General features: G+C 40.0%; 1 protein-coding gene and 1 long non-coding RNA gene across 5 annotated transcripts in view; one reads left to right on the top strand and one right to left on the bottom strand.

The window, feature by feature from the left end:
* LOC129524004 (uncharacterized) lies at nucleotides 1-24,613 on the bottom strand. Its single transcript, XR_008667660.2, has 3 exons — nucleotides 23,966-24,613; nucleotides 19,100-19,172; nucleotides 1-5,608 (listed from the first exon to the last, which is right to left on the bottom strand). It is a non-coding gene; the product is annotated as an uncharacterized lncRNA (long non-coding RNA).
* CYP7B1 (cytochrome P450 family 7 subfamily B member 1) overlaps nucleotides 24,304-25,666 on the top strand; it is a 208,259-nt gene continuing 206,896 nt past the window's right edge. For 2 of the 4 annotated variants that reach the window (XM_019032966.4, XM_063709248.1), the window contains exon 1: nucleotides 24,304-24,597. In XM_019032966.4, coding sequence (XP_018888511.2) covers nucleotides 24,476-24,597 — 122 coding nt within the window. In that variant the 5' untranslated portion in view covers nucleotides 24,304-24,475. The remainder of the gene's footprint in view (nucleotides 24,598-25,666) is intronic. The other 2 variants (XM_063709250.1, XM_063709249.1) reach the window with 2 other exon arrangements.

The following is a 25,666-nucleotide window of genomic DNA, read 5'->3' on the forward strand; positions in this document are numbered from 1 at the left end:
GCTGGAAGTATTATACTTGGGTAAGTAATAAAGTCATACAATTCAAGTATCAGACAACAGACTGTAAAGGATCCTGGAGGGGGTGTTTGTTTATCTGGATCTGCTTGGTGTTTCTGAGCTCATCCCTTGTAGACTTGTTAATTTTTCTATCCCTCCTGTCCTCAAGGCTGTATCGTCCGGCAGATTGACTCTAAGCAAGTGATGTTTGCCTCTGATAGGTGGCTTCTATAAGTCTCCTAGGATTTCCCAGGCCTTCCCCTTTATTTCTAGGTACCTAGAGCACACGCCTTACCCCCAGCCTCCCAGAGCCTTTCACTACAGTCTCCGTTCAGATTTATCCTCTCTGCTTTGGAATATGCCACGCTGCAAAATGCCTCCATGGTCCCACTCCCACGCCCACACTACTAGAGCTTCAGTGAACTAAAGTGATTTAGGTGTTAGGAAAAAAGCAACAATGACTAACCTTATTCAAATGTAGAAATGACAGCTATTGGCACTTTTTAAGTAAGACTTCCAACTGTGAAATTTTAGGCTTTGGGAGAATGTTGTTTTCACTGAAGGGGTGGAATGAATAAGCACTTAGCAAGATCCTTCCCTGGAGTGAGTGACTTTACGCAAGTGGTTTTTCTATGTTCTTCATTCTTAAGTGCCGTCTATAAGGCTAAATTTTTTCTGCATTTTCTTTTCTTATAGCAACATGGTGTAGCAACAGTTTCAAGCTTTTTATTTGCTCTGTGGTGCAAAGAGAAAGGAACCACAACATTGATAAAAGCAGAATCAGACACCTAGGGCTGCAGACGGGGCTCAGCAATGCTTCTAAAGGCAATTTTCTCTACTGATAAATGTAATACGTGCTAACAGTGGAAATTTTGGAAAATGCAGACAAGTACAAAATATATTTTAATCACCTTAAACCCCAAAAGCCACTATTAGTGTTTTGGTATGCTTCTTTTGAAACTTTCTTACTCTCAATATGCCAATTCCCCAAATGTTTCCTCCTCTTTAACTCATATGAGCTAAATTAAACTACCCTTGATATAAATATTGACTCCTAACCCTAGAATTAGATATTTAAATTTTTAATTACTTTTTAATGCGTTTTTTTTAAGAAATAAAAACTCATTGAGGACATTTGGAAATTGCAAATGTTATAAAGGACAAAAGAAAAGTCATTTCTGTTTTTGAGATGGAGTCTCACTCCGTCGCCCAGGCTGGAGTGCAGTGGCGCAATCTCGGCTCACTGCAACCTTCGCCTCCCGGGTTCAAGGGATTCTTCTGCCTCAGCCTTCTGACTAGCTGGGACTACAGGCACACGCCACCACGCCTGGGGATTTTTTGTATTTGTAGCAGAGTCGCGGTTTCTCCATGTTGGCCAGACTGGTTTCCAACTCCCGACCTCAAGTGATCTGCCCGCCGTGGCTTCCCAAAGTGCTGGGATTATAGGCGTGAGCCACCGTGCCCAGCCAAGTCATTTCTAATTCTACTATCAAGTGATAAACACGGGGTCTCATAATTTAAATAAGTTCTGAGTTACAGCAACAAAACCTATGACTAGTCTTCACACTGCTACCTAAAATAGTGCAAGTTACTAAAGCTAGTATTCTGGTCTGGGCCCATGGTGGAATGATTTCCCACAGTTATGGGGAATGAGGGCCGTTTCACACCCCCCCAGGCATTGGTAAGCTCCTGCCATTTCAGTTTTCTCTTAACAGAATTTATTTAAACAAGAGAGCACAGGGATGAAATGAAGGCATACGTACATACATATGACATGCTTGTCTAACAACCAAAAGCCATAGTCACATCGATTAGGACTTGCTTTGTTAATTCACCTTGAAAATTGAAAATTGACATCTTTTCATTAATTCTTTAAACTAACAACTCTCATATCCACAAGAATATATGAATATGGCACTGTGAGAACCAATGATCCAGAGACAACAGTTACCTCCTCTTAACTCTTTTTTTTTTTGAAATTGACCGAAATGCAGAATTTCATAAAAATGAGGGAAAAGGGTGAAATATCATTTGAGAATGATTTTTCTTAAAAATAATTAACAAAAAAGTGTGCCCCAAATCCAGAAGGCCTAGGCAATTTTGTTGGCACACCTCACTTTTCACCTTCTTTTCCCCCCAGTAATCAAGCATTCTCTTGATTGTGCTCTGCTCTGAACGCGGAATAACTTCCAAGTACCCCTTTGTCACTACTGCCAAGTTAGCATTCATGCTCTAGGCCTGTCACTTCTCAAGGCCCCTCTGGAAATGCTGAGTAGCAGGGACCTGAGGCGAGCAGTAGCTTCACTAAGAAAATATCCAGCAACGCAGTACTAGTTCTCATGTGCAGAGAGCTCATGGAGTTCAGCAAGAGCCTAAAACTTTTGTCTCATGTGTCATGAAATGTTAATTTCTATGACGTTTCTGTCTTTTTTAAACTACATCTTGTGAAAACAAATAGGTGAAGTTTTCACCAAATTTTGAGAGTGTATTCGGAATGGGCTGATTTAAAGTGTCGACCATATACTATGCACAATCACACAAATTACATGTGGAAGGTTGAGGAAGCATAATTTCAAAGACTTCAATTAGTCATATTGCATTAAAAATTGCTTTATGTTTTGAAGGCGGAGCATCCCAAATGTTCCTGAGTTTTCTAACATGTCTGATTTCAAAACTTTTTTTCAGCCACAGTCACAAGAAATTAAATCAGACAAAAGGCAAACTCAAAAACTCGCAGATCTTAGCACCACATCGTCAAAAGCCTAAAAACAAAAACGAGGATACTGAGCCAAAGTTCGTATGAAAAGGATAACCTTTTGAGGACAGTGACGAGAGGCATGTTAGTCAGGGACAACTGAGACCCATGCACGATGTGAGAAGTGGCTGGCCCCAACAGACAGGCAGGCAGCTTCTAGAGCAGCTGAAACTGAGGCCTGAGCAGATGCCCCTGGGACTGCAAGGCAGGACAGGTTTGCCATCGGCAGTTAGAACTGGAGCCTGAGGGAAATTTGGCCGCCAGTCAGGAGAGACACACCACGCATATTAAGATGCCATGGACAGAGAAAACAATGGCTTTAATATGAGCCTCAAAGCAAGGAATGCAATATCAGTTTAATGTCTGAAATTTAGACTACTGAAGTGGTTATTAACAGAGAGAAAGGAAAATCACCAAAAAACAAACAAAAAACCTCCAAACCCCCAAATATTTAAAAAATGACATCAAGATAAAAATCACTGCATGTCCTTAGGGTGCAGTAAAAAGGAAAGTGGATTCCTTTTATATATTGGGTTGCATTGAGTCTCTGGCACCATCCTTCCTCTTTTAAACAGCCCCAGTTACCACAGGACATTTCCTTCACCTTAAACATTAATAGGCCACCAGGGTAGAGGCTTGAAATTGCAGGTGCTGACTGGTGATTGAGCTGCTTCCCTATACGATGTGCTGCACAATGAGAATAGCATTCATGTGTACATCACATGTAGCAAATGTATGTACATACATATATCTGAAAAATATTTTTTACAAATCTGAAAACTATTATAGTTCTATTTTAATATTATAATTATAGAAAAACATTACAACACTGACTTTTTAAATACATTCTGTATTACTATGATTATGGGCATGAGTTCTCTTAAGGAAAGCTGAACCATATGGCTAGCAGTAAAAGAAAGAGAAACAAAAAAGAAGAGAAAGGGAAGGAAGTGGAAAAGTGAAATAGCATTGTAGGGATTGACCCAGAGTTTAAAATTTTAGACTAAGAGAAACTAAGCTGATTTTTTAAATAAGATGAACCAGAGAGAGATTTTGGCTTATGATTGAAAGCTAGAGTGGACGTTCCTACTCCTGATACACTTTCCCTTTTTCTGCCAGTAGAAGAACCAGTTTCCACACCCCCAACATCCTCATCGTTAAAAAATCTTCTTTCCTTTTGTTTATTGCAGAGCTACCAATTACAGTCACACACCCATTCCCAGAGGTGGAAACACCACCAAACAGCTATGTCAATTGAATTTACCTTCTGATTGAATTAGGGGAAAAGTACATAGCTATGGAAGGTGCTTGTGGCTGGATGAACCAGTGGAGTCACCTCAAAAAACAGGGCCCTCAAATTTCTGCAACTAAGAGTCACATTTTGGCAAGTTAATGTGTATTTTGCATTTTCTTGTTTAAGTTCATTTTTTTGGTTTGTTTTTTCATTTTTTTGTTTGTTTGTTTTTCTTTCAATCAAAGAATTCTTGACTGTATCTCTGTGGATGCAGGGACCATATATAAATTCCCTATTTCATTCTCTGTGCTGGCTCTGTACTTAATTCTTGGTAGGCATTCAACTATTTGCTGAATGATGAAACAGAATGGGTGAATAAGTGGATCCCCACTCCTAAAAATACTTCTTGCTTTTAAGATTTGAACAGTAATTTAAATAGTAATTTACAACTTAAATCTAAATAGTTGAGAATATGACAGAGATAAATATATTAATATAAAAAGTTGGATTTACAATGGCAAAAAATTAAAACAAAAATTTTTAAAAATTACTTTTGTGCTTTCTATTACATGTTGTTCTATCTTATAGAAGTGAAGTGTAAGGCCGGGCATGGTGGCTCATGCCTGTAATGCCAGCACTTTGGGAGGCCGAGGTGGGTGGATCACGAGGTCAAGAGTTCAAGACCAGCCTGGCCAAGATGGTGAAACCCCATCTCTACTAAAAATACAAAAATTAGCCGGGCATAGTGGCAGGTACCTGTAATCCCAGCTGCTTAGGAAGCTGAGGTAGGGAATTCATGGAACCTGGGAGGCGGAGGTTACAGTGAGCCAAGATCACGCCACTGCACTCCAGCTTAGGTGACAGAGCGAGACTCCATCTCAAAAAAAAAAAAAAAAAAAAGAAGTGAGGTGTAATTTATACCCATTTCTTATTCTCATTGGTGAATTCATATTTTAATCAATAAGAAGTGATTATTCATTGATATTTTAATATGTTTCATCTCATTCTAACTTTTGGACATTATTGGATTATCTGCATGAATTATTTTATTTTTTAAGGGCCATCAATTTACTAAAATTTATTGCTACTTTTAATGTTTTTGAGCATCTACACCAAAAATTAGTCAACTATGGGTACATGTGCCTATAAGAATCCATGATAGTTTTCCAAGAACTTCATAGGCAGTAAAAGATATAAGAAAATCCATTTTCATTTTCTCTATTTTTTGCTAAAATTGATCTGCCTAGAATAAGTCTGTGGTCAGGGGTTCAGTTTGGTTTTCCTTTCCCACTTCCCCATCTCACAACCAAACTTATCTCATACTACAAAACAAACGATTATGTTTCACCCATCCAAACTCTTACCACAGTGCCTGCAACCTTCTTTAACCAAGTCACCATAAGCTTTTGATAGGGCTTTTGTCTTTCCCTTTCTCATACATTTTTCTGTCCTAGAAAAGGCGGGAGATTTAAAAATTATGTATTCTGTCTTTGCTTGGATACTGTGAAGTCAGGTATATTTGTAGAGTTGGGTTAGCGAGGTAGTGGCAATTTCCTTTTAAAGATGTATATCTTCTTTCTCCCCAATTCTTTCCAAAGAAATTACTGATGCTGAGGAAGATCCTGAGAATAAAGCAACAAAAGTAAGTAAATCAGTAGTAAGTATTGAAAGACATCTTGGATTATGTGATCTAGGTGAGAAACGTTTGGAAAAGCTCTGTGCTTTATCTATCTATCTATCTATCTATCTATCTATCTATCTATCTATCTATCTATCTATCTATCTATCTATCTGTCTGTCTATCTACCTATCTATCTAATCTACCTACTTATCTCAGAATGAGACGGGTCAAGATTTATAGAAAATGCATGCTGTCTTTCCCTGCTCACCCTTTCTCATTTCCTTTCTGAATAATTTAGTCCAAAAGCCAGTAGGTAGGGTCGAATGTAATAACACAAAGAGAGGAAGTAGGAATGCAAGCCCAGCGCCAAGTGTGGGAGCCTAAGCAGGATGAAGAAAGCATCTACACAGTGGTCCTGTGCGGAATGGCAGAGCCTAAAAGGGGTGAGGCGGTTTTAGACATGGGGTGATGGAGGTGGTGGTGATGGGCAGTTGGTAACTTGTGAGTGGGATTGACTAGGTAAGTAAATATATTGAAGGTGATGGAATCCAAGTTTCTCACTGTCAGAGAAAGGAGTTCTATATATTCATAGACATGCATATGTATATACACATATTAAAATGTGCATTTCTAATTAAACTTTACTTTTTAGGTTTACTTATCAATTTCTACAATATATTTAATTTTCTTTGATAAATAATATGCCAGTAATGATTGTATTATATCATAATTCAGATAAAAAATATTAGATCTTATGATCACAACTAATATTTAGAAAATTCAATTTATTTACATTTTTCATTGCAATTTTACTATCAATAAAAGACCTTCAAGCATAAAAATATGTTAAGATAAAACTCTATGGGAAAAATGGAATGGAAATATGAGTTCAAAGAGAAAATGGAACAATGTAAAATTTCTGATTATTGAAAAAGAGCTTATTCATATATTTTTTAAATTGATGGTGGGCACAAAGCTGCTATTGTATTTATATTGCATAGATAAATTAAAAATAATATTATCATTTTGTTACCATATGTCAATAATTAAAACAGCCCAGAAATCACATCTTTTGAAACTAGTTTACTTTATGATGAAAACATTTTATGTTAGCTTAAAAAAGAACAGAAGGATAAATGGATTTCCAAAAAATGTTAAAAGGCAAGCAAGCAGCCCCTAAAGGTAGATATTTTATCCGCATTTATTATACAACTAGGAAAATGGAAATTCACAAAAATTAATTAACATTCTCCAGATAACAGTAGTAAGTGATGAAACCGGGAGAGTCTGTTTGACTCTGAATGTGTAAATTTCCTTCTGGGCTTTCACTTCCCCAGCTTTTCCTTACTCCACTCCACTTCCTGCTTAGCTTATCTTTCCAACTGTTGGCCCAGCTGACCCACAGCGGCCCTAAGACCACCACTGGCTACTTGACTGTAGACTCACAGAGGCAGTAACTGCATAGAAGCCACGACTTCTCAGACACCTCTCCATGGGCTTCCCCTTCACAGTCTAGTTTGACATTGGATATGCTGTGCTTCACGAATTCTCTGCAAGCTTTAGCACGTCCACCTGCCATAGTGCTTCAGGTGGCCTGGTTGATGCTTTATCTCAGATCCTCCAAATTTCCCTGTTGTACTTTCACTTCCACAGCTCTTCCTTCAGTTGGTAAAGTCCAGTTCCCATAATAAATCTTTTATTCCCATAATATGTATGATGGCTCTACTTCCTAACACAATTATTGTTATCTAAAGTAATTCTAGAGTAACAAAATCTTATTATTAGTGATCTAAAACTTTTTTCTTGCTCTGGCTAGATTCGAAGACATTTGTGATCCCATTGTCTGTGGCAAATTGGGCAATGGTAGTCTATGAATTTCAGTAGAAAATCACTACTTAAAGTATCATCTAGAGCCACTTGGAAAGACTTTGCATGTCCAAGTGGTTGTTACCATAGAACAATTTAGTGGGAGTAAGTAAAATTATCATGGATTACCTGATTGTTTCTAAATGTGAGGGAGAACTTGGAGGGAAAAACATGAGATTAGGGCTTTACATTCCCAGCTCAAGCTCTTGATAAGGAACCAAAAGGCTTTTATAATAGTCCTAAAGGTGACTTTTATTTTCTGTAGCTACAGAATTGAGATTTCTAAAAACAAAATGCGAAATCTAATACTGTGGATGGCTAACATGCAATACAAATCAAATTAACAACTTCTCAAGGGTCTCTTAAGAGATTGCCTGGAAAAAGAATAAGACCCTGAATTTTGAAAGGGGGACATATAAGCAAATTCTGATAAAGCTGAGAACTTTAAACCCTAAATTCTACAGAATTTGCTTTGACAATTAAAGAAACAGTTCTACCCCTCTCTGAGATTAGTCTTCTATTATCTGATGTAAAAAGTCTCTTATTTTCAGAACACCAACAACCTTCCTCAAGATCTACTCCCATCACCTCTCATTGCTTCTAGATCTATGAACAGATGCAAATGCCAGATGACTCTAGGGGTTCAGCTACCAAGTATTACCTCATGATGACACACCAAAGTAACTGCAATGTGTTGCTAAATTCTAATTGACAGAAACCTGGTGAATATGCGTGGCATTGTATTCTACAAATATTGGATCAGGTTAGAGAAGTCTAAAGTTGGAAGGGCGTTATTTACTAATATGGACGCACTAAGCAGAGGTCATGCATTCGGTGTACTGATTTGAGGTGATGGGAATCACTCTAACTAGTTGCTTAGTTACTTAACTAAATCTTAGACTTGAAAATGGCTTATATTGAAAATGAATTTAAGGTACCAGAACTTCTTTTGCAAAATTTGCTAAAGTGTGCATAGTACATTTTTGTAATGGGATGGATATTAATTATGTTAGGCTTCTGAGCTGTGCAGTATCTGTTACAATTATTTAATTCTACTATTTTGGCCTAAACTCAGCCCTACACAATAAGTAAATAGATTGGCATGGAATTATCTTCCCATAAAACTTTATTTGCAAAATCAGGCAGTCAACCTGTGGGCTATGGTTTACTGACTCCTGCTAGAGGAAAACATCCAGAGATTTAGGGAGCTCAGATTGCTGAAATGAATTTATCAGGTAAGACCCGCTCACATACATCCTGTCTCCTGGGAAGTTCTATTGGATATTCTCTTCTTTGAGGGTTTGAGAAATGCACTGATGAGGGGAGCACCAGTATCCCTGAAGAGCTCTCAAGCAGCTATTTTCTGCAGATCATGACTGGCCATTTAAAAAAAATGCTGTCATTAATATTTTTTCCCTAAAAACAGATAGCTCCTTGGATTCAGTAGTAATCATAGGATCCCTAACCGGCAGGGAACAAGTTGCAACCACCTTTGTATCTGGCTATGTTTCTTCCCCTTGACTCTCAGTGGGCTTTTGATGGTGTGCAACTTCTGAGGCTAAACCCTAAAAGATGACAGAGTATCTGTCCTGTTTTATTGGGACATCTGTCTTCGAAGCCCTAAACCATCAGATGAGTATTCTAATTTCCCTGATATCACCATACTGCGAGTAAACCCAGGTCACATGGAGAGGCCAAGTGTAGGTGAAGTCTCAGCCAATAGCCAGCATCTACCACCCAGACATGTGAGTAACAGAACGTTCAGGTGATTCTTGCTCCCAGCTGTTAAATAACCACGAGCTTCTGAGTTATCCCAAGTGAGGCCCCAGACATCATGGAGAAGATATACAAGCCATCCCTGATGTACACTTTCTGTATTTCTGACCCACAGAACCTGAGACCATAACAAGATTGTTATGATTTTATATCACTGAGTTTAGGGTTTCTGTTACTGGAACAGAAGAAATGCCACAGACAAGTGGTAATCTGAATGTTTTAATGCACAGAGATCTTTGGTTTGGGGTAAGTGATCATGGTTTCCCTAGAATTAAAATAAATAGGCAACCTACTAAAGTCTTACTTAATTTGTGTAAGCAGAAAGAAAAACTCTAAGTCTGGGCAATAAAAGTTTGACTTGACTCACCATACATTATGATTCCTCAACCAATTCTTTTATTTGAATCAGTTCATAGATCAAATAAAAAGAGTAAGACCTCCACTGAATGATGGAGAGACCAGGCCCTCTGAAGGAAAGGTCTTGCCACACTGCTAAAAATTTATACCCAGTCTTCTCCAGAAGAATGTACAGTCACTGTCCTTTGGTGAAAAAGCAATAACCAGAAAGTTATAGAAATTAGGCAGTTAATATAGCTTTGGCTTAGATCCATCTCCCAGCAGGATCAGTGGTCCCTGAATACACCCAATGATTATTTACTCAGTTCCAGAATACATATGAATAAATTATTATTTACTCAGTTCCAGAATATAGTTAGAATGAACATATTCAGCAATTGGCAGAATTTTCACATTGGTTCCTTGATCTTGGGAATGAGGGCTATTGTAGGAAGAAAGATTAAATGAAAATCCTGAGAACTACCTCTACTCAAAAAACCAAAGTAAAGCAAAAGCAATGCAAAATTTATAGAGGAAATGCAGATATTGGTGCCTCATCAAGGACATAAAGAATACAGGTAATTCCTATCATATCCCCATTTAATTTCCCTATATGGCTTATTCAGAAGACAGATTTTAAAGAATTATAGTAGAATATTGTAAGATTTATAAGGTCATGATTCAAATTGCAGCTGCCATTCCAGATGTAGATTATTTGTCGCAGCACATTAACACATTCTCTGGCACACTATAGCTATTAATCTGGTAAGTGAAGTTTGCTTTCACCTGACAGAGCTAGCAATACACATTCACTGCCCTACATATATAACATCTTCAGCTCTCATAATAATAATTCAGTCAAAAGAGACCTTTATCATTTCTTCATTCCATAGGATAACACCTTGGTCTATCTAAATTAATGTCATCATGCTGATTGGACCTTGTGATGAGACAATTACACTTCCTTAGACATTTTGCTAGACACACATATGCCATCTTGATGAAATTTTTAGGGGTCCAGTGGCCAGAGTTCAAGAAAAGCAAGTTGCTGCACCCAATTTCTCCTACCTCAAGAAAGAGGCACAACACCTGGTGGGTCTCGTTAGATTTGGGAGGCAACATGTACCTCATTTGGGCCTGATATTCCATTTAGGCCTGATACTGATACTCACTTAGGCCTGATACTATTTACTGAGTACATCAGAAGGCTTTCAGTTTTGAGAAGGGTCCAGAGCAAGTCAAGGCTCTTAACAAGTTCAGGCTGTTATGAAAGTTGTTCTGCTACTTTATTTATTGGACCAATCAGATCCTATGGTGACTAAATTATCTATGGAAGATAGAGATGCTGTATGGAGTCATTAAAAGGTCCCTCAATATAAATCATAGAACAAATGTTTAAGAATCACTGTTTCTGTATGTAACTATTCTCCTCTTGAGAAGCAACTTTTGGCTTATTTCAGGGCCCTCATGGAGAAAAAACACTTGACCACAGCCACCAAATTACCATGCAACCTGAATTATCCATCATTAATTCAGTCTGATGCACCAAGCCATAAAGTTGGATGTACACAGCAGCACTCCATAATTAAGTAGAACTATTCTAGGTCAGGCTCAAGAAAGTTCTCAAGGCATAGTATTTTCCATGAACAAGTGGATCAGACTCCCAAGGTTTATATTTTTGCTATATTACCTCCTCTTTCTCAACCCACAACCATTTTCTATGACCTATTGACTTAAAAAGAAAAAAGAAAATCTCAGCTTGCTTTACAGAGGGTGCTGCATAAAATACTGGCACCATCCAAAAGCATCTGCAATACTACAGCCCCATGCAGAGGTGTCCCTGAAGAAGGGTTGTTAAAGGAAATCCTCTGCGTAGGCATAACTTCAGGCAATGTACCTGGTGGTTTGTTCTACCTGGAAGGAGAGATGGCCGGAAGTACAGATCTACACTGATTTATGAGTAGTGACTAACAGTTTGATTGTATGCTGAGGTTATGTAGAAGAAAAATGATTAGAAAAGTGTTGATAAGGAGATCTAGGGAACAGGTATGTAGACAGACCTCTCCAACTGGGCATAAAATGTAAACATATTTTTGTTCTATGTGAATTGCTGCCCAAAGAACAGCCTCAGCAGAGGAAGATCATGATAAGTAGCCTTTTTCCTCAGCTATTCCTGTCCTTGAACAATGGCCTCATGAGAAAAAAACGGTCATGGTGGTAGGGATGGATATTCCACATCTGCATGTTATTAATCTTCCTAAACCTGTTTTCTCATATATAAAATACAGATTACAAAAGTACCTACTCCACAGGGCCGTTGTGATGTTTAAATGAAAAAAAAATGCATGAAAGACCTTAGAACAGTAAATGGCACACATGAAATGATTACTACATATTGAATGGCTTCGCTTATTTATCTATTGTATTATTGATTGATTGATCGATTGATTGATCTACCCAACAAATACGTGTTAAGCACCAACTATGTTAAAGACCTTGTGCGAGGTTACAGCAGTGAAGTAGGCAAAATCTCTACCTTCACACGTTGACATTCTGGGGGAGAGGCTTTCAACAACTCATTACAGTGAATTATTATTTAATGATAATGTCATAAGTACTATCAAGGGGAAGTTAATATGCTGAGTAGGCAAAGAATAGGTTGTACTGACCTAGTCTGGGGAATTAGAAACCACTTTCCTAAGTAAATGATGCTTAATTTCAGTTCAGAGGGAGATTTAGAATTTAGCTAGTCCAAGGAGGTATAGATGTCAGAAAGCAGGTGTAAGAAGGATTATCTGTAAAGGCTGAAAGAGAACCAGGTTCATTCACTGAACCAAATTGCAGTCTATATTGGAATGAGATCAGAGTTGATGGGGAGAGATGAGGCTAGGGTCTAGTCACTGAGGACCATGTAAGCTTGAAGGTTAAGAAGTTTGCATTTTATTCAAAAAACAATGTGATACTATTGTAGGGACTTAAAATATTGTAGTAACTTGATTCAATTTGTATTTTTTAAAAATCATCACTATGGTTGTAGTGTGGACAATGAATGGATGAATGAGGCAAGGGAAAATCTGAGGACATGCAGATGAATGGTGGATGATGCTGTCTTGGACTAAGTGATGGCTGTAGAGAATAGGAGGAGATAGATTTAAGATGGGTTTTAACAGAGTAGTTAAATGACTTAGAACCAAAGCTGGCGCCTCAGTTTTGAGCATGGGCCACTGGATGGATGGTGATGCTTTAGGAAAAAGAGCAGATGTGTTAGCTATGGTTAAGAGTTGTTTGGACATGCTAAGTTCCAGGTGCTTATAAAACAACCATGTGGGCTGTTTAAAAGACATGTGATGGGGGGCTGCATCTTAAAGAAATCTGGAGCCAACACATTTAGGAGCTATTCCATAGACATAATGTTTAAAGCACAAAGTTTACCTGTTTAGAGTTTGTAGTAAAAAGAGAGGAGCCTCTGGCCTCTGGGATTGAGCCCTTTGACATTTAGTGGCCAAGTAGAGGAAGAACTGCCCAAGGGGACCAAGAAGCAACCAGAGAAGTAAGAGGACATTCATGGGAACCCAGAGAAGAAAGTATTCAAAGAAAGCGAGAGTGCTGCTGAAAGGGCAAGTACGACATGGGCTGAAAAACGAACAGTGAGTCCAGCACTATGGAATTGTGTTATTGCTTCTGGTTACATTGAAGAAGTCTAGTTCCTTCTCCAGACGTTGGTCCCCTGAGTCCTTTAAGGCTCCTAGGATGCTGCTTCATAAAATAAGAAATATGCTCCTACTCTGCTTCTAATTACATGTGAATACATGGGCCACAAAATGATACTGCCTTGTGCTTCCACTATCTTAGAGAAATTTTAGCAAAATCATTTTTTCTTTCTTTAGTAGCCTTTACTTTCCAAAGTTTCAAGTTTTAAAGGAAGTAAAATAGAGAAAAGAGTGGTAGAATCATAGGAAAAATTAATGGCTACTCATCTAAAAATTATCTTTTCTCTCTCACACTGACTCTTTATCCTCTGAACAAGCTTACGTATTTCATGTGGCCCCAAATCTCTTATCTAAGTGGACTCATGGAAGTCCCATCCCTTTTTCCCTCAATACACTGATAAATCCTTACAGCAAACACAATTGAAACTGTCAAAATGAGGTCCCTAATAGACACAATTGAGATGATTTGTTTCTAAAATAAATACCTTCCTGAAGTTTTGTATCCAGGATGTTTTCTTCAAATTAAAACTTTAATATTGTATATAGATACTGACCCAACATCTAGAGATATCTGTTAGAAATGAGCTAAATTGCAAGGTAAGCTTCAATAGAAAGGATCTAGTAATGTATTATATATAATGAGTTATACACATACAGTAGAAAAATGCAACTAAAATTCATACCAATAAATTAGAAATCATTTGCTTGCACTAACTAGTTCGGGAACTTGGTCAAGTTCATTGGACTATTGTTCAGATAAAATATAGATGAGAATATTTAGCTTGGCGATCAGCAAGGAGTAGGTACTCAATAAATATTAATTTCATTTCATTTTTTAAATATCAGTTTTCTAATTTTCATTCATTCAGCAAATATTTATTGATAATCTACAAAGTGCCATGAACTCTGCAAAGTATTACGTATACATTGGTGAAAAGAGACAGACATGGTACCTGTTGTCACGGACGTTACAAAGGACACGTGTAAAGTGAAAATAATACTCAGCTCACTGGATTGTCAAGGGGTCACGTGAGATAACGTTTGAAAATGCATCAACTCAGAAAAACTACTCTTGTTCATTTTCAGACTTTTATTTGGTTTTGTTTGTTTGTTTGTTTTTTGTTTTTTTTGAGATGGAGTCTCACTCTGTCACCCAGGCTGGAGTGCAGTGGCGTGATCTCGGCTCACTGCAAACTCCGCCTCCCGGGTTCAAGCCGTTCTCCTGCCTCAGCCTCCCAAGTAGCTGAGATTACAGGCACCCCCACCATGCCCGTTTAATTTTTTTTGTATTTTTAGTAGAGATGGGTTTTCATCATGTTATCCAGGATGGTCTCCATCTCCTCACCTCGTGATCTGCCTGCCTCAACCTCCCAAAGTGCTGGGATTACAGGTGTGAGCCACCGTGCTCGGCCTTCAGACTTTTATTTGTAAAATAATTATGTTCTGACTCCTGAGTCAGAGCTGCAGAGAAAAGTAGGAGGGTAGAATTCCAATCTTCACTTCAATTTCTGTGTGAGTTTAGGAAGGCTCCTTACAACAATTATGTTTGTCTTGGCACGGGGGTTGTGTAAGTGCTAGAGGGCTGTGAGTTTTGCTGAGCCTGGCAGTAAGAATCTAGGTAAGGAAAAGATGTCCAGATTGCTCAGAACTGATAAAAAAAAAAAAAAAGTAGCAAAAACAAAGAGACATGGGAAAGGAGAAAGGGGTTTTGAGGTCTTGGCACACCCAAAGGCAGGAAGAAGAAATTCTGAAAAGCAGGAAGAGGAAATTCTGAATTAGCCCTTGTACCTTTCTAGACCAGGAATCCAGCCTGTAAAGAGGAGAGGGGCAAGTGAAGAAATGTCTAGAAATGAAAGTTTCTGAGGTGCCTGTAAATGCAGAAGGGACATGTGTTGATATTTGTCCATTCATATATGTTCTGACTGACCAGTCACTGTCATTTGAACATCTTTAAGAATAGGCTGGAGGGGACACCATTCTCCCCTACTTAACCAAGTATCTACTTAAATTTCTAGAAGAGAAAATGAGCCAGGCATAGTCCCAGCTACTTAGGAGGCTGAGGTGGGAGGATCACTTGAACCCAGGAGTTGGAGACCAGCCTGGACAACATGGAGAGAATTTGTCTCTAAAAAGAAAAGAAAAAAATTAAATGATTTATGTCAATTTTTTTTTTTGCTTTTGAAGATGATGACTATATTTTGAAAATATTCCATGCTCCTTGTTCAGAAGAAATTTTTGACAGCTACTTAGCATGGGGAACTCCAAAGCTTGACTCAAATAAAAGATGTGAGCTGAATTTCTTTGTATTATAAAGGCAGGAGGTATTTGATGTTTGCAGAGGAAAATTCTGGAGGGACACTGGAACCAGAAAGGCTGGACTTTGTCAGAGGGAAGCATAAGAAAATTCCTATTGCCATGTGGCCTAAGAGCACTGGAGGATATAAAATGTCAAGAATTTTTTGAGTGGGATCCCATGTTCTATACAATATGACCCCACCCCCCTCAAGAAATCTGCCACAAAGACGTTGGTGCCTGCTGTGTTTGGGTTTCTTGCAGAAACAAGTGAAGGTACAGAGTTGGTTATCAGTTGGTTATCAGTTTGGTTATCAGCTGCTGAAGGGCCAAAACAGATCCTGCACATGCAGAAGCAAGTGCCAGGAAGCCCCTGGCTGATGTCTGGGTTAAGTGTGTGTATACCCATCTTAGTTCTATTGCAACCCTGGCAAGCAGACAATTAGGCTGTTTTTCAGAATCATTACAAATCAATTTTCTCATTCATTAGTGCTATGTTTGTTCATAAAGCAGAATATTCAAAACTTCCAGCATATGTATAATTAGTGTTATGAATTGCTTTTATAAATGTCAAAATTTAGCAATCTTTGTTGGTGGAAAAAATGCCAGACTTCAGAGAAAAAAGGAGAAAGAGAATAACCATGGAAATGTTAGTGATTAGAAAGCTGCAGGAGAAAATAAAAGGCCTTAGAAAATCCTGAGGGAATTAATTTGACCATTTTCCAGTGGAGCTTTGGAAAGGAAAGCAGGGGGTGGGGAGAAAGCTGGGAACAGAGCTCACAAACGAGGAGTCAGATACGAAGGGGAAGAGAAAGAGCATGTCGTGTTTTTCTAGTCTTTAAAGAAGGGTGTGGGTATGAAAGGGCCCAGTGTGAATCCAAGTGGCAACTGGCCCACGTGGAGTCCCTGCTAAGAGGATGGAGCTACTTCAAGCAAGGGCACCATGATAGACTGAGCAAGTAAAATGTTAGCGTGAAGGAAAAATGGTCCTAAGCCCCTTCTGCAGCAGAAAGCATTTGCTTAATGAAATGTATACCTACTTCATGGAAAAGCGTAACCTTCCTAAAAAAAATGCTTTAGTAGTTTTCTGATATAATTTTATGGGATTTTGATTTGTTTGGAGAAACTAGTTATGTTCCCTCATTGTCCTCTGTCAGGCAAGAGTTGAATGATTTTAAATTGTTCTTTTAGTTACTCTGACAATGCTTAGGTAGTATTCCCTATGTTTGTAATCAGAGTAAATGTTTGAACTGACCTCCTAGAGGCTTTCCTTGTTGCAATATTATAATAAAACCTGACTCATTAAAAAAAATTTCTCTTTAACATTAGAATCACCTAGTAATGTTACTGCTGTGTTCTCAGAAGCAGAGAGGCTAATGTTACTATAGGTATTTTGCTAATTTGCTTTTATTCATCTTGGATTGTTGTTTCTCTCATTAGCAAAGCACCTATAGTAACACTAACCTCTCTGCTTCTGAGATATTACAAATCCAAGATGAGTGCAAGCACCTCCACCACCTATGTGCTATTTGCCTCCAGCATATTTCTGTAGCATCCTAGTGGATACTGACTATTATTTTGTCACCCAGATTCTCTGTCAGCATGGAAGAACCTTTGCTCCAAGCTCTAGGATTGCCTCATCAGCTGTTTCAGGACTCACTCTTAGCTAAAGAGAACCCCATCACTTGTAGACACCTCTCCTTTCCTGCAGGCAGTCTGGAACCAGTAACATTAAAGACCTGAACCCTGCACCTCATCTTGGGACAATTCTAAGGGCTACCTGAGTTCCACATATTATCAAGGACTCAGCTGAATCTTTTGGTAAGACTGTCCCAGTTCAGCTTCTCTCTCTGCATGTTTCCTTCCCATCAGCATGCCTGATGCTGATCCTATGAGCCTGTCCTAAAACACTCTTTTACGATAATGTCCCTCTCAGAGTCTGTTTCCTGGGACCTGAACTGTAACAGGAGTCTTTGCTTCTCGGAGTACTGACCTAGCCGAATTTTTTTTTTTTTAATGTTTTTGACTCTGGAAAACATTTCCTTAGTGAACAGAGGTGGATGGGGAGTGGGGCTGGAGGAGGGAATGGTTCTCATTAAAAGGAATGCTCAGGGAGAGAGTCTTGTGCTTTTTGTCCCCAGAAATATGGGGTCAAGGCTAGTGGGAAAATGAAATGTTGGAATAGCCAGTGTGAGTTAGAGACAGAGAGAGAGAGTGAGTCTCAAAACTTGGCGTGGGAAGTAGGGTCAGATTGTGAGACTGAGCTGAGGTTTAGCACGGGATTGTGATTTTATAAATCACAGTATTCAAAACTCAAGTGTGTATAAGCAATGCCAAGACTGTTAAACAAGAAATGACAAAACTCTCCAATCTTTTCCTTCCTCTTGGAGATAATCAGAGCCATCTGTTCCACCATTTTTGAAGCTGCTTCAAAATAATTATATTCAGGTCTTACCTAAAATTATACTTTATTAAAAAAAGGTTTAAATGGAACTACACTCTATTGTTGGGTGTCACTTTGCTCATTCAACAGCATTTTATTTAATAAGATTTTTGCCTGCCATGTCTATATGTGTCCTGTACCAGACTGCATGCTGGGTCAGCACTACAAACTGGCTTTATAGGAGAAAGAAGAACTAAAGCAAAGAGAAAACAACTAAAATCGTTTAAATTGTAAAGAACGACAGAATAAGTGGAAGCATTTGTGATTTAAGATATTTTTAGTCAAGTTTGGTGCCTGCATCTACGATGCCTCACTATTTACTATGTGCCAAATTAAACAATAACTTTTGGGCTTATAGCAGTCTCAGTATATGTGATTATTGCAATCTCAGCTACAATCAGTTTGAATAGTCACCTTAAGGAAAGAAGAAAGCCGCCTATTTTATATTTTAATTGGGCAGAAGTAATACATCAATAAGCTAACACCTCAGCTGGGCTGAATTTGTCTGATTAACTTGCTTCTACTTATACCCTTTGCCAGTGGAGCAGAAGGTGCTCAACTGTGAAAAAAAGGAAGCCCCAGGCATTTTCACTGTGATATATATATATACACACACACACATATATTTACTCCTAACAATTTAATCCTCATAAACTTATAGGGAAAGTAGTCTTAAATCATTTTTCAGATGGAAAACTTGAGACCAGCGTCAGAGCTAGACAAGGGCCATGGAGGGCCAAGGTCATGGCAGAGCCTCAACTGTCTCCATAGGGAGCGGTTATGGACAACCTAAGGTAATAACTGGATCCATAAAGATGGAAGCAAGAATGACTGAGCAGCTAAGTAAAGGGTTAGTGAACGAAAACTCTAAGGAGGGCAAGGTGGTACAGTGAAAATGACGGGTGACTTCACAGTTGGACGTAAGAGCTGAATAACCACGGGTGTCCTGGAATTCTTTTAAGTCTTGGTTTTCTTTTATGTAAAAAGGAATAATAATAGCTACATCAGAGACTGGTTTTGAAGATTAGATGAAACAATGTATGTGAAACAATGTATATAAAACATGTACCTATATTCCTTTCTTCTTCTTTCTCTTCTTTCCTTCCACTTTTTCATAATTTTGCCCAGGGATGGTCTTCATTCTAACCGAAGGTAATGGGAAATCAAAGTTAGTTACAATAAAACTCATGGGAATGGGAGAGAAATAAACAGCAGTCAATCTTTTTAGTTATAGAGGGGTTGTGCTTTGATATGATTCAAAACCTAAACCTAACCTGTATTTTATGTCAAAAGTTGATAGGACCTTTCAGTGTTGGACACTCAATTCTGACTTTACGGACTTCCCAATACTGGAAAAAGAATGTGTGAAATTCCATTTTGGTATTTTCCACAGTGGTACTTTCCCATGTTTCCTAACAGCTGAAGCCTGTAATCTACCCTCCCCTCCAGCACATCATTTGCTTCCCAGGAGCTCACAAGATTGAGGCCATATGGGTGTATATCCTTAAATTCCCCCATGGTCACTCCACAATCTTCTTTGAGTGGCCTTTTTACTTTCTTTTATCCAATATTAATGTGTTTCATCCCCTTCCTCCAAGCTTTTTGAAGGAAGTGACATCTCATTCTTTTTTTTTGTTTTTGAGACAGAGTCTTGCTCTGTTGCCCAGGCTGGAGTGCAGTCATGTGATCTCGGCTCGCCACAACCTCTGCCTCCCGGGTTCAAGCGATTCTCCTGCCTCAGCCTCCTGAGTAGCTAGGACTACAGGTGCGCGCCACCATGCCAGGCTAATTTTTGGATTTTTAGTAGAGACAGGGTTTCACTATGTTGGCCAAGCTGGTCTCAAACTCCTGACCTCATGATTTGTGCCTGCTTCAGCCTCCCAAAGTGCTGGGATTACATGTGTGAGCCACCAAGCCCATCTCATTCATTTTTATAGGTCCAATAGGCCAAGTATAGTGCCATGAACATAATTTGCACTTAACGAAAGTCATTAAGTAGGTAGACTTGAATGTTTCAGTCCAGTGTATTAGTATTTTCAAAATCTGGGCAGAATTAGGATGTACATGTTGAAATGAAAGAGGAAATAGTCATTATTCAGGTTTTGTTGACTTCCACAGAGGCTCTTGAGAATCAAAAGTTAAGGCATGGGGGGAACCAAAGCCAGAGTTCAAGTCCTAATGCTAGATTAGAACAAGAACAGAGAAAGAGGCTAATCACACCAGCCACCTGGTAGATGAGGGTCACTTGGCTAGTGCAGTGAGTCACTGAAGTACAATCTGTCACCCTCTCCCTTTCTTTACTTCCCCTACTCTTTCTTTCTGTCACCCTCTTCCTCCCCTCCACTCCCTTCCCCTCCCTCCCTCCCTGCTTCCCTACTTCCTTCCTTCGAGTGGCCTTTTTACTTTCTTTTATCCAATATTAATGTGTTTAGTCCCTTTCATCTTTCATCCCAGCTTTTTGAAGGAAGTGACATCTCATTCTTTTCTTTTTTTTTTTCTTTTTTGAGACAGAGTCTTGCTCTGTTGCCCAGGCTGAAGTGAAGTAGTGTGATCTCGGCTCGCCACAACCTCTGCCTCCCAGGTTCAAGCGATTCTCCTGCCTCAGCCTCCCGAGTAGCTGGAACTACAGGTGCGTGCCACCATGCCCAGCTAATTTTTGTATTTTTAGTAGAGACAGTTTCACTATATTGCCTGCCTGCCTGCCTGCCTGCCTGCCTGCCTGCCTTCCTTCCTTCCTTCCTTCCTTCCTTCCTTCCTTCCTTCCTTCCTTCCTTCGAGAGAGACAGGGTTTCTTGCTCTGTTGCTCAGGCTGGAGTGTACAGTAGTGTACTCTGATGATAGCTCACTGTGGCCTCTAAGTCCTCTGTGGGCTCAAAGTGATCCTCCTGCTTCAGCCTCCTGATTAGCCAAGTAGCTGGGACTACAGGTGTACACCACCACACCCAGCTAACTAGAAGTAGTCTTTATGATGGACTGGCATTTGTTCAGTTAAAAATGGAGGACTCTGTTACTGAGGAGGAAGGGGTGAGCAGATATGGAGGGTCAACCGGCAATCTCTGTCAGAGAGGTGATGGGGATAATGGTATACTTTGGCGTTAAAACTGAATTGAACTGCATTGAATATAATGAGGCTAATAATGAGCCACCATGAAAGTAAAAGAAAAATAAAAGGTATCTTTAGATTGTTTTAATCTGGTTATAGAGCGAAGGTCCCTTTTAACAAAAGTGGAAAACCCAAAAGAAATATAAATTTAAGATGTCTTACATACATATAATAAAGTGTCCCAAGTAAGCCACTGTGCAGATAACATAGGAATATGATACAGTTGCAAACCAAATCCGGTAGATAACTATGCAGGCTTCTTCCTTCCACTTCTCTAAGGCAGGGCAATCAACCATGGGTTTTTGCTGTTATTAATGTGATAAAATAATATGTTTGGTATGGTGTCTGGCAAATAATAAATGTTCAGTAAGTAGAATGAATTCTTAGTATTTTAATTATATTTTTAAACAAAGGTCATCTAGGGGAAAATGGAAGTATGAGGATTGAGACTTCTTCTGAAAATCAGTGAGTGACTCTCTGCAGTGGTTACAGAAATGCCCCAGCATGGACTCCCTCCTGTAAACTGGCTCTGCTGTCCCAGCAGTGACGGAAAGCACTCAATTTGCTTTCTCTTGGAAGAGACAGAGTGGCTGTCAGTTTACTGCAATATTTTGGACTGCCTGGAAAATTCAATGTACAACAGGAGAAAGGAGAGGCAGGAGACAGACTCTGGAATAGAAGTCAAAGACAAAGAGGCTCGTAAACATCCAGATTCTGGGGCTAATCTAGCCATTCACAGCTTTAGAGCCATGGACAGTAAAACTTAAAATATATACTATGTTCTAACCACCATAAGGTTATTCACTCTAGCAACTAAAAAAGCACTGGCCTCAGGATTTGCAACATTAAAAGTCACAGCTCATCCACCATCAGATGCTAACTGACCCTGCTGTTCCACAAGCCATAACTACAGCTTTCATTGGACAAGAGTCTGGTTTCAGTAACTTTCTCCTGATTAAGAAGACCACTGACCATTGACTGGTTTTGCCAGTTTACAGAGATTACACACTTACCTACCTTTGTATGTAAAATGATCTTTTGATATATAAAGCATAACTGTAACACATTTAAATGTTAAGTAGCCACCCCAAAGTGAACATGGGTCATATGTTACATGCATGTTTGTTCAATAGGCATGTGTCAGGACCACCTTCATGAATATTCATAGCTCCTCCTGTAACCAGTTAAATATATATGTTTAGCCAACCTCTTCAGCGTAAAGCTCCCACCCCAAGCCCTCCTTTGAAGGGCCTGTCTCTAGTTTTGCCTGGATGGCCACCTTGCAGGCTGTAACCCTTTGGAAGAAATAAAGTCTCCTCTCTCCTTTTCAAAACTTAAAAATTGTGAATTTTTATTTTTATTTTATGTATTTAACTTTTACGTTTAGGACACATGTGCAGGTTTGTTATATAGGTAAATTCACATCATGGGGGTTTGTTGTACAGATTATTTCATCACCAAGCTATTAAGCCCAGTAATTATTAATTTTTTCTGATCATCTCCCTCCTCACCCACTCTGCCCTCCAGTAGGCCCCAGTATCCGTTGTTCCCCTCTATGTGTCCATGCGTTCTCATCATTTAGCTCCCACTTATAAGTGAGAACATGCTGTATTTGCTTTTCTGTTGCTAAGGATAATGGCCCCCAGCTCCATCCATGTTCCTGCAAAGGATATGATCTCATTCTTTTTTATGGCTGCATAGAATTTCATGGTGTATATATACCACATTTTCTTTATGCAGTCTACCACTGATGGACATTTAGGTTGATTCCATGTCTTTGCTATTGTGAACAGTTCTGCAATGAACATAAGCGTGCATGTGTCTTTATGACAGAGTGATTTATATTCCTTTGGGTATATACACAGTAATGGGATTGCCAGATCCTATGGTAGTTCTGTCTTTGAGGAACTACCACACTGATTTCCAAAATACATGTGGCCAACAAGCATATGAAGAAAAGCTCAATGACACTGATCATTAGAGAAATGCAAATCAAAACTACGATGGATTTTTTAAGTTAATAATGTGAACAGGCTGAGTATGAGGGACATGGTGGCCCAAGCTTGAGTATATATGGAACCGTACTGGCGAGGGGAGTTGTGCAATGAAGACAATTTGTGCAGGGCTTCTCATTGCAGGTGGAGGATATAACTTCCTCACAAAGACAACCATTAAGAGTTTTGAACAGAGTAAAAGCTGGAGAGGTCTGTGTTTTAGGGAGGTGGAAATGGGGATGATGGACTGGAAGGGTAAAAAACCAGAGATTGGTTTTGAAGCTGCTGTACCCATTCCAGAGAAGTGTTGCATTGACAGAGCACACAAGTCCTCGAATAGGTTAGAACGGCCGATATTTATCAGTGGGAATGGTAAACACTTATCAAGTGAGCAACCAAGTTAAGTTACTTAATCTGAGTCTCATTATGTCTTCTATAAAATACTCATTAAAAATAGAAAGTAAAAACGTGTGTAAAGTACCCAGTGGATGGTCATTACTCAGAAAAAGGTATTTTAAAAGTTTCTCCCTTATTCTTTCTGAGTACAACCTGTAGTACTTGAACCACTTCTCTTTCGTCCCCTACCACGCTGTTCTGCAATCTCTTTTTACCTGTCTCACTCTCTTCCTGTACTGTGTGCCTCATCGGGACTTCTAAAGGCTTACGGCCTAGGTCTTTGTATTCCGTGTCTCTGGCACGCGCCTCTGCACACAGCAGGCCTGAACCAAAACTTGTGAGCAAATAGGATGTAAGGGGGTGAAGGAGGTGGGCGCAAAACGGGTTCGAGGTCGCGCACTCTGCCGGTTTCTGCCGCCAGCCCAACCCCGCTGGGTCGTACCTAAGAGATCGCCGGTGTCAGAGCGCAGCAGGCACCTTCACAAGCATCTTGAGGGACAAGCAGAGTCGCTCCTCCCGCAGGGCGCAGGCTAAGAAGTGAGGAACCCAAGGGGCTCCCGTCCAATTAAGAAGCGAAATCCCCCACCTCCAGGCCTTCAGGGCTGGTTCTTGGGAAATCCTAACTCTTTCCCTTCTAACCCCTTCCTTGGCCCTTCTTCCTGCCCGGGAGGATCAAGGGCGCTGTTTTCCAGAAGCTGCCGGGTCGGAAACGGTGGGGGAACGGGGCGGTACGCGTGGGTGGAGGAGAGGCGGGGAGGGGGCAGTCCACGAACTTTTGTCATTCAGCTTGGGAGACCACGGTGACATTCCTGTCTGCGCTGCGGGCAGGCCAGCCTCTCCGGCCCTGGACTAGGGGGCGCCGCCGAGAGAAGCCGCCGCAGGCTGCAGAGTCGCCGACCGCGCTGTTCGCAGGCAGACCCCGGGCTGCCCACCGCGGCCTAGCGCGCGCCGGATGGCAGGAGAAGTGTCCGCGGCCACGGGCCGCTTTTCGCTGGAGCGGTTGGGCCTCCCGGGCCTGGCCCTCGCCGCGGCCCTGCTGATCCTGGCCCTCTGCTTGCTCGTCCGGCGCACCAGGTAAGCGCCTCGGCCGCCAGGCCACGCATGCGCCCTGGGCCCCGCGGGCCGCGCGCGACCCAGATGGCGAGGGGAGTCCCCCTCCATGATTTCCAGTGCAGACAGTCAGAACTTGCTGCGGGGTACTGGCTTCCTTTGGGACTTTGTAATAACAAAGGCTTCTTCTGTCTTTTTCCCACACATACGCGTACATATTAAAGCTTTGGGACCGAATTCCATTTGCTGCTCCAGCATAAGTTGTAATAAGCCCTAGGTTGGCGGTATGCATTATGCATCACAGACACATTGTGTGCCTTGCCACTGCGAGTTGATATTTTATGGCCTAGAATTCATAGAGCATTTCAGGAAGGGAATAGTCTTACATTTCATCAGTTAAAAGAGAACTATTTCAAGAAAATTCCAGTGCATGGTGTGAACAATAACTCTGAGTGCCTCTCTTCCTCAGTTTACCTCACTGTATCTCATTTGGAAAGCTGAAATAATAGTACATACCTCGTGAGATTTTTGTGAGTACTAAATGAGTTAATGGAGAGTATTTTATGCAGTTCTATCATTTTCATAAGGACAAAACAAAACACGCAATAATGACAAAATCTAGACGTGTGTCACTTTAATTTGAATTGTGGAAGTAGAAATAGAGAAGTTCAGATAAAATCATTCACTTTGAGTTTAATCTGTTTTTCCTTTCTTTCTGGGTCCTATTTTCATACTGCTCTGGTGTTCATCGCTTTTGAGAACCAAGCGGATGCATTTCGTTGGATGATAATTGATATATGTATGTATATTTGCATACATATGTATCAATGTATAGATATCTATGTGTGTGTGATACAGGTTGTTTCTCAATAGTTTTGGGGGAAGTGACACCTTTGCACTGCATACAAATATCTATGGACATTTCTAGAATGCCTGGAGATGAGTACTCTAGGACTATTTGCCTTTCTTCCCATGTCAGTTTTCAGAGATGTTCCTGGAATGTGCACTCTTCCAGGTTGCCTTTTCCAATGGCTGTACTTTTGCTTTAGAGCCCAAGATGAGGACTCAGGACACTTGAACTTCAGTGGTATGT

Source organism: Gorilla gorilla, chromosome 7, assembly GCF_029281585.2.
Source record: "Gorilla gorilla gorilla isolate KB3781 chromosome 7, NHGRI_mGorGor1-v2.1_pri, whole genome shotgun sequence".
NCBI lineage: Eukaryota > Metazoa > Chordata > Mammalia > Primates > Hominidae > Gorilla > Gorilla gorilla.